The sequence below is a fragment of the Anomaloglossus baeobatrachus genome, chromosome 10, assembly GCF_048569485.1.
Source record: "Anomaloglossus baeobatrachus isolate aAnoBae1 chromosome 10, aAnoBae1.hap1, whole genome shotgun sequence".
Classification (NCBI taxonomy): Eukaryota; Metazoa; Chordata; class Amphibia; order Anura; family Aromobatidae; genus Anomaloglossus; species Anomaloglossus baeobatrachus.
This window is the reverse complement of record NC_134362.1, coordinates 25,531,772-25,540,145: the sequence shown is the minus strand read 5'-3', so window position 1 is coordinate 25,540,145 and position 8,374 is coordinate 25,531,772. Positions and strand designations below refer to the sequence as shown.

The 8,374-nt window shown below is 43.7% G+C and overlaps 1 protein-coding gene across 2 annotated transcripts in view; it reads right to left on the bottom strand.

Moving 5' to 3' along the window:
- Nucleotides 1-4,203: 4,203 nt before the first annotated feature.
- The window catches only part of LOC142255274 (embryonic protein UVS.2-like), a 53,562-nt gene continuing 49,391 nt past the window's right edge, over nucleotides 4,204-8,374 (bottom strand). For both annotated transcript variants that reach the window (XM_075326804.1, XM_075326805.1), the window contains one exon: nucleotides 4,204-4,349. In XM_075326804.1, coding sequence (XP_075182919.1) covers nucleotides 4,336-4,349 — 14 coding nt within the window. In that variant the 3' untranslated portion in view covers nucleotides 4,204-4,335. The remainder of the gene's footprint in view (nucleotides 4,350-8,374) is intronic.

Genomic DNA, 8,374 nt, shown 5'->3' with positions numbered 1-8,374 from the left:
GACTCCATAGCCTTAGGGCCAGTTTAGAAGCCCCGATCTGGGGTTATCCCATCACATCCCGTAATAGGTGACTTGGTGATGCCTATAGGCTGCTTTGCTTCCTCTGACACTGGAAACCTGGAGCGTGTGTAAGGCAAAAGTGGATTCAATCAAGTATCAGGAAATCCTAGGAGAATCCCTGCAACAGTCCAGCAGCGCTCAGCTTGACAATCAGTCAATTAGTCAATTAGCCTGTGCAATGTGACTACTGTACTGGTTGTGAGCACTGGTGGGCAGGCCAGTTACTGGTTTCTCTCGGGTAGTAGGAAATCAGGATTGGAGGCAGGCGGCATCAGAACTCAGGCAGATTTGCCTTGTGCAATGGATACGTGGAAAAAGGCAATACTCATCCAAACCATTAGGCAACGCTGACTCCTGGCTGGTAGGGACAAACTTCCGAGAGCATCAAGACTCAGCACCCGCCACTTACATCAATATGCAGTGTCTCTGTGACATCTCTGTTAGCACCCCAACACTCTGACGTCCTCTGCCTAGAGTACCAAAAAAAACTAGCCCCTTGATGTGAGTGAAAATTTTGATTGCAAAGCTATATGAGATATGACATAACTGATATCTTCTATATACATACTGTCCACCACATACAAGCCGATACATAATGTTGTGCCATATAATATATATCACATATACTTACTCATACACGCCTGTCCTATACTATGTATTGATCACTTAGGAGGCTGTTGTGCCACCTGGTGGTCATTAGTGGTACTGCAGTTGATATATGGATCAAATACTCGGTGGTCTCCACTAGAAGTGCTTACTGCACGTGCAGTGTAATGACAAATTTTTCTATTTAGAATTTCACATATTTTATACATTAATTTGTACAACATACATTTTTTCCATAGAAGTTTACGCTTTAATGTATTGAACAATTCTTGTTTTTTATTGTCTAGAAGTATTACTAGTCTTAAGAAGAGGGATCTTACAGTTATTTGTAGGTACAGTTAGGTCCAGAAATATTTGGACAGTGACACAAGTTTTGTTATTTTAGCTGTTTACAAAAACATGTTCAGAAATACAATTCTATATATAATATGGGCTGAAAGTGCACACTCCCAGCTGCAATATGAGAGTTTTCACATCCAAATCGGAGAAAGGGTTTAGGAATCATAGCTCTGTAATGCATAGCCTCCTCTTTTTCAAGGGACCAAAAGTAATTGGACAAGGGACTCTAAGGGCTGCAATTAACTCTGAAGGCGTCTCCCTCATTAACCTGTAATCAATGAAGTAGTTAAAAGGTCTGGGGTTGATTACAGGTGTGTGGTTTTGCATTTGGAAGCTGTTGCTGTGACCAGACAACATGCGGTCTAAGGAACTCTCAATTGAGGTGAAGCAGAACATCCTGAGGCTGAAAAAAAAGAAAAAATCCATCAGAGAGATAGCAGACATGCTTGGAGTAGCAAAATCAACAGTCGGGTACATTCTGAGAAAAAAGGAATTGACTGGTGAGCTTGGGAACTCAAAAAGGCCTGGGCGTCCACGGATGACAACAGTGGTGGATGATCGCCGCATACTTTCTTTGGTGAAGAAGAACCCGTTCACAACATCAACTGAAGTCCAGAACACTCTCAGTGAAGTAGGTGTATCTGTCTCTAAGTCAACAGTAAAGAGAAGACTCCATGAAAGTAAATACAAAGGGTTCACATCTAGATGCAAACCATTCATCAATTCCAAAAATAGACAGGCCAGAGTTAAATTTGCTGAAAAACACCTCATGAAGCCAGCTCAGTTCTGGAAAAGTATTCTATGGACAGATGAGACCAAGATCAACCTGTACCAGAATGATGGGAAGAAAAAAGTTTGGAGAAGAAAGGGAACGGCACATGATCCAAGGCACACCACATCCTCTGTAAAACATGGTGGAGGCAACGTGATGGCATGGGCATGCATGGCTTTCAATGGCACTGGGTCACTTGTGTTTATTGATGACATAACAGCAGACAAGAGTAGCCCGATGAATTCTGAAGTGTACCGGGATATACTTTCAGCCCAGATTCAGCCAAATGCCGCAAAGTTGATCAGACGGCGCTTCATAGTACAGATGGACAATGACCCCAAGCATACAGCCAAATCTACCCAGGAGTTCATGAGTGCAAAAAAGTGGAACATTCTGCAATGGCCAAGTCAATCACCAGATCTTAACCCAATTGAGCATGCATTTCACTTGCTCAAATCCAGACTTAAGACGGAAAGACCCACAAACAAGCAAGACCTGAAGGCTGCGGCTGTAAAGGTCTGGCAAAGCATTAAGAAGGAGGAAACCCAGCGTTTGGTCATGTCCATGGGTTCCAGACTTAAGGCAGTGATTGCCTCCAAAGGATTCGCAACAAAATATTGAAAATAAAAATATTTAGTTTGGGTTTGGTTTATTTGTCCAATTACTTTTGACCTCCTAAAATGTGGAGTGTTTGTAAAGAAATGTGACAATTCCTACAATTTCTATCAGATATTTTTGTTCAAACCTTCAAATTAAACGTTACAATCTGCACTTGAATTCAGTTGTAGAGGTTTCATTTCAAATCCAATGTGGTGGCATGCAGAGCCCAACTTGCGAAAATTGTGTCACTGTCCAAATATTTCTGGACCTAACTGTATCTATATGTGATTTCCCCATTTAAGTCAGATAATGATGATGGGTGCTATTGTGTGTGAACGATGATCCCACATTAGTCCTTATTAATGTTACGGCATAGATGAGACTATTATGTAGGAGTGGTGGTCTGCGGCTGTCGCGTTCCTACCCCTGAAGATACCAATTGCGTTGTTGTATTGTAAAGTGAATCGTGTATATAATACTTATGTTAATTCTAACTGGAGGAGGGGATAACTGAATACCCACCCCCCAGATATTATCTGATCCTCAGCTGCTGTCACTCCAGAAGCTGCCGATTTTATAAACTTTACTTTCTTGGATTTCAAAGCCTAAACATCCGAGTTGACAATTAATGTTATGTATAGAATCAGCCTGATTGTGCCAGTATAGCACTGGCTTTAGGTTTATATACAAAAATCCTGGTGATTGGTTCCCTTTAAGACCAAGTGTGCAGTAAGAACAGAGGTCTGCAGGCTGTGGAGGCCATGTGCATTGGGTGACTTGTGGCAGGAGGAGGAAGAGACCAGACAGGAGATAGCGTGAACCTCGAATGTGGATGGAAGCACAGGGTGTGAACAGTGTTGTAACTAGAGGCCGATCCTTGAGCGGAGTGGCCCCAGACCATAGGAGCCGGAGGACAGAACCCTAGTAGCCAAGCCCCTTGAACCGTCAAGGTACCGGGTGATGTCCACTGACGCAGGATTCTAGTGGCCAGGTTCCTTAACCGCCAAAGTACAGGGCTAAATTCAACTGGCGTGTGAAGTAGTCATCCAACCGGACGATGTGCAACTAGACATTCGGGTGTGCAAAGCTTTACTCCGGTCATTATGGGACCCCTAAGGACACCGGATGTGAGACTGCAGGAAAGCAAGGTGACCAATACGGTGTGTGCTGTAACACTGGACTGGGCTGCACTTGGACTCACCAGCCCAGATAGATCTGAAGCAACCCAGAGGGAAGTGTCTGATAATGCTGTGCAAACGGTAACATGTTGGAAGCTTTGTGTCCGCTATATCCGGCATAATATTGGAATTGAAGGACTTTTGGAACTGTATAGTAAATAACTAGTGTTGAAAAGGATCTGTTGGTCTCTCGAGGTGTCTTATGGTCCTGGACATCCGAGAACAGCGTCAGCACATGGCCTGCACCATCACACAGCCCATACAGCAAAGGTCCATACACCCAGCAAGGACCAGATATTTCATGTAGTGTGCCGGGGTGTCTGGAGTCAGTCCCTCGCCCTCGACTGCCGCCCCACACCACTCTATAATTACATGATGCTTTCCTGGCAGAAAAAAATAATAATTCTACCTGTCAAGCCACTGGTTCTGAAAGGTAGAACATCTAAACAAGAAGAGTAGCAGTGTAAAGTATGAGGGAGGGGCAGCAGCCTAATAATATGGCTCCAACCTGGATTTAATTAGTGAGATCTGACATGACTAGCGCTAATACCCTATAAGCAAGTGGTCACAACTAATGATATATTACAGATTTCTTGTTTATTCCTAAATTGTATCTCGGCACACAGAACTGACACGTTATATGAGACATTCACACTGAAATGCATTTTATTGCTGTTTTTAATCACTAAATTCCTGTAGATTCGGAAAAAGCATCAAATTTCATCCATAAAGGTGACAACTGGCGTCTGGCAGGTTTCGCTCGAAATGTGGGTAACTGCACTATGCAGACTGCACTGAAAAATAGGAAAAGAAACAATGGAAAGAATCACAAAAAGTTATAGAAAGGAATAAAACTCTATAAATGTAAAGATACACCCCCCAATTCATTCATTCATTATTGCATTTGCACCTGTTACCGTAGTTACTGGCTTTTGGTGTTCTTTGCCCCTTTTTTGATCTGTGATAAATTTTTCTCTTAATTTGTAGGATTTCTTTAGGCCTATTTTATACATTTGCACCTCTTTTTCCACATTCGCCATTGTTTGTGCGGTTATTGTTTCCTAGACATGAGCGTCTGATTCATCAAATACTGGACCTTCAAATGTTGCACATTTTATTGGAGTTTTTTCCAGACATGGATAATTTGTTTTGATTCACTTAATAAACTATATTCACTATTATTCCATGTGTGTGACATGTTCTACATTGCTACCTTTTTCTTTTTCCTTTACTTTGTTTGCTATATGAGTTTATACATATACCCGCTCTCTGGGTCTTTCTAATTCAAGGTAACTGTTTGCTATTTGAAGAAGTTTAAAACAAAACAAAAAAAAGATTTTAGAAGAATTTAGCCCCCAAAAAACATAAATGCATACCACAAGACAAAAAAATAAAAATAAAAGTGACTTAAAGATTTAAAAACGCAAAAAAAAAACAACAAAAATGTAACAATGAATCGGATAATGAGTTTAGCTGAATTATTCAGTAACAATTCCTGGCAAAACCAACAGACAATAATGATTTTCTGTGGGGTACATAAATGATGAGTAATGTAAAATAATAATAATAATAATAATAAATAAATAAAAATACTTAGAAAAATACATTTTTAAAATAGCCAAAAAGTTGCAAAATTTACTATAATTATAAAACTAAAAAACAACAGAAAATATTTTTTTTTCTATGGGGTACATAAATGATGAGTAATATAAAAGGAATAAAATAATTATAAATAATAATTAATATATTATTTTCTTCATTTACATTACTCATCATTTATGTACCCCTTAAAAATGGTTATTTTCTGTTGTTTTTTTATATGTTTTATAATTATAGTACATTTTGCAACTTTTTGGCTTTTTTAAAAATGTATTTTTATTCATGTATAATTATTATTATTATTATTATTATTATTATTATTATTGTTTACAGTATGAATAAAACTACCGTATTTTTCGCTTTATAAGACGCACTTTTCCTCCCCAAATTTTGGGAGGAAAATGGGGGGTGCGTCTTATAAAGCGGTAGCGGGGGGGGGGGGGGGTCCTGTCTGAAGCGATCGGGCGGGTGCCTGTGGCTGCATGCAAGCGGCCGGGTACCTGTACTTGCATGCAGCGGCAGCCGGGTACCCGTGGCTGTGTGCGGGCGGCAGCGGGTGCTGTGTGGGGTCGGCAGCCAGGTACCTGTGCTTGCATGCGGTGGCAGACGGGTACCCATGGCTGTGTGCGGGCGGCAGCCGGGTGCTGTGTGCGAGCGGCAGTCGGGTGACCGTGCAGGTACCCGGCTGCCGCCCTCACACAGTCACCCATCTGCCGCCCGCACACAGCCATGGGTACCCGGCTGCCACCGCACGCAAGCACAGGTACCCGGCGGCTTGTACGCAGAGTGGGCGGGCAGCCTGCTGGCTGCCACTCTGTGCATGCGGGGCGGGCGGCTGTGCAGCTTACCAGTTGTCCGCGGTCCCACTTTCAAATGATGGCGCCGGTGGAGCTCTTGGATGAGAGCTCCATCTGCGCACGCGCTGCTCCGGGAGTCAGCGCGTGCGCAGATGGAGCCCTTGGATGAGAGCTCCATCTGCGCATGCGTCGCTCCGGGCGCCATTACTTGAATCGGGACCGCGGACACACTCCACCACTGAGCCGTCGCCGCCGCTCCCACCACTGAGCCGCCGCCGCCACCACTGAACCGGGACCGCGGACACACGCCACCACTGAGCAGTCCCTGCCGCTGCCACCACTGAGCAGTTGCCGCCGCTCCCACCACTGAGCCGCCGCCGCCGCCGCTGCCACCACTGAACCGGGACCGCGGACACTCACTGCACCGGCCTGCTGCACGGCTCTCATGCCACGGCTGCTGCCGCCACCACGGACCCCACGGATCCTGCCACCGCGGACACCACCGCGCCTGCAACCACGGACGCCACGGCACCTGCAACCACGGACCCCGCTGCCACTGACCTGCCGCGCCTGCCAGCACAACCTGTGCCTCCTGTGACCCCGCTTCACCACCACTGCTGCCCCCCTCCGGTAAGAGAACATCGGAGTATAAGACGGACCCCATTTTTCTTTTTTTTACCTTTTTTTATGTCTAAGTTTGGGGTGCGTCTTATATTCCGGTGCGTCTTATAAAGCGAAAAATACGGTACTTTGAAAAATATTTATTTTAAAAACTTGCAAAATTTACTATAATTATAAAACATAAAAAAACAACAGAAAATAACCATTTCTCTGTGGGGTACATAAATGATGAGTAATTTAAAGGAATAAAATATTATTATAATTATTAACAACTATTATTAATAACTATTTATTATTACTACTATTACTGTTATTATTACTATTATTATTACTATTACTAATATCACTTATTATTACTACTACTACAACTATTATCATCATTATTATTACTACTACTATTATTATTATCATTACTAATAGTACTATTATTATTACTATTAGTATTATTACTACTATTATTAGTAGTATTATTATTACTACTACTATTATTATTACTATTGTTACTATTAATAATAATAGTAACAATAATAATAATAATAATAATAATAATAATTAATAATAATAAAAAAGAGAATTTTGTTTACTTACCGTAAATTCTTTTTCTTATAGTTCCGACATGGGAGACCCAGACCATGGGTGTATAGCTTCTGCCTCCGGAGGACACACAAAGTACTACACTAAAAGTGTAGCTCCTCCCTCCGAGCATATACACCCCCTGGATGACAAATCTAACCAGTTTAGTGCAAAAGCTGAAGGAGGACATCCACCCATAAGTAGAGATAGAGTAAAACCCGGAATAACCGGAACCTCTGTCTACAACAACAGCCGGTGAAAACACACGGAACAAAAACTGCCAACAGGCAACAGGGAGGGAGCTGGGTCTCCCATGTCGGAACTATAAGAAAAAGAATTTACGGTAAGTAAACAAAATTCTCTTTTTCTTCATCGTTCCTTATGGGAGACCCAGACCATGGGACGTCTCAAAGCAGTCCATGGGTGGGAAATAAACAGAAACTGAGAAGTAGGCAAAACCTAACTTCACAAATGGGCGACAGCCGCCTGAAGGATGCGTCTGCCCAAGCTCGCATCTGCCGAAGCATGAGCATGCACTTGGTAGTGCTTCGAGAAGGTGTGCAGACTAGACCAAGTGGCAGCCTGACAGAGCTGCTGAGCCGTAGCCTGGTGCCTGAAAGCCCAAGAGGCACCGACAGCTCTGGTCGAGTGCGCCTTAATCCCCGGCGGGGGAGGCACCTGAGAACATTGGTAGGCATCGGATATGGCCGACCTAATCCAACGAGCCAGAGTCGGTTTAGAAGCCGAGAGACCGTTGCGCTGACCTGCGGTTAGCACAAACAGAGAGGTGCACCGCCTGAGAGCGGCGGTGCCTGACACATAGATCTGGAGCGCCCGCACCAGATCTAAAGTATGCAACGCTTTCTCAAAGCGATGCACAGGGGCCAGACAAAGGGAAGGCAATGAAATGTCCTGGTTAAGGTGGAAAGAAGACACCACCTTAGGGAGAAAGTCCGGAGTCGGACGGAGAACCACCTTGTCTTGGTGAAAAACCAAAAAGGGTGACTCCGAAGAGAGCGCAGCCAAATCAGAGACTCTCCTGAGAGAAGTTATGGCCACCAGAAAGACCACTTTCTGTGAAAGTCGAAACAAAGAAACCTCCCTAAGAGGCTCAAAGGGGGGTTTCTGTAAGGCCGTGAGGACCAGATTAAGGTCCCAGGGATCCAAAGGCCGCCGGTAAGGAGGAATGATGTGAGATGCGCCCTGCATGAAGGTGCGCACCTGGGCCA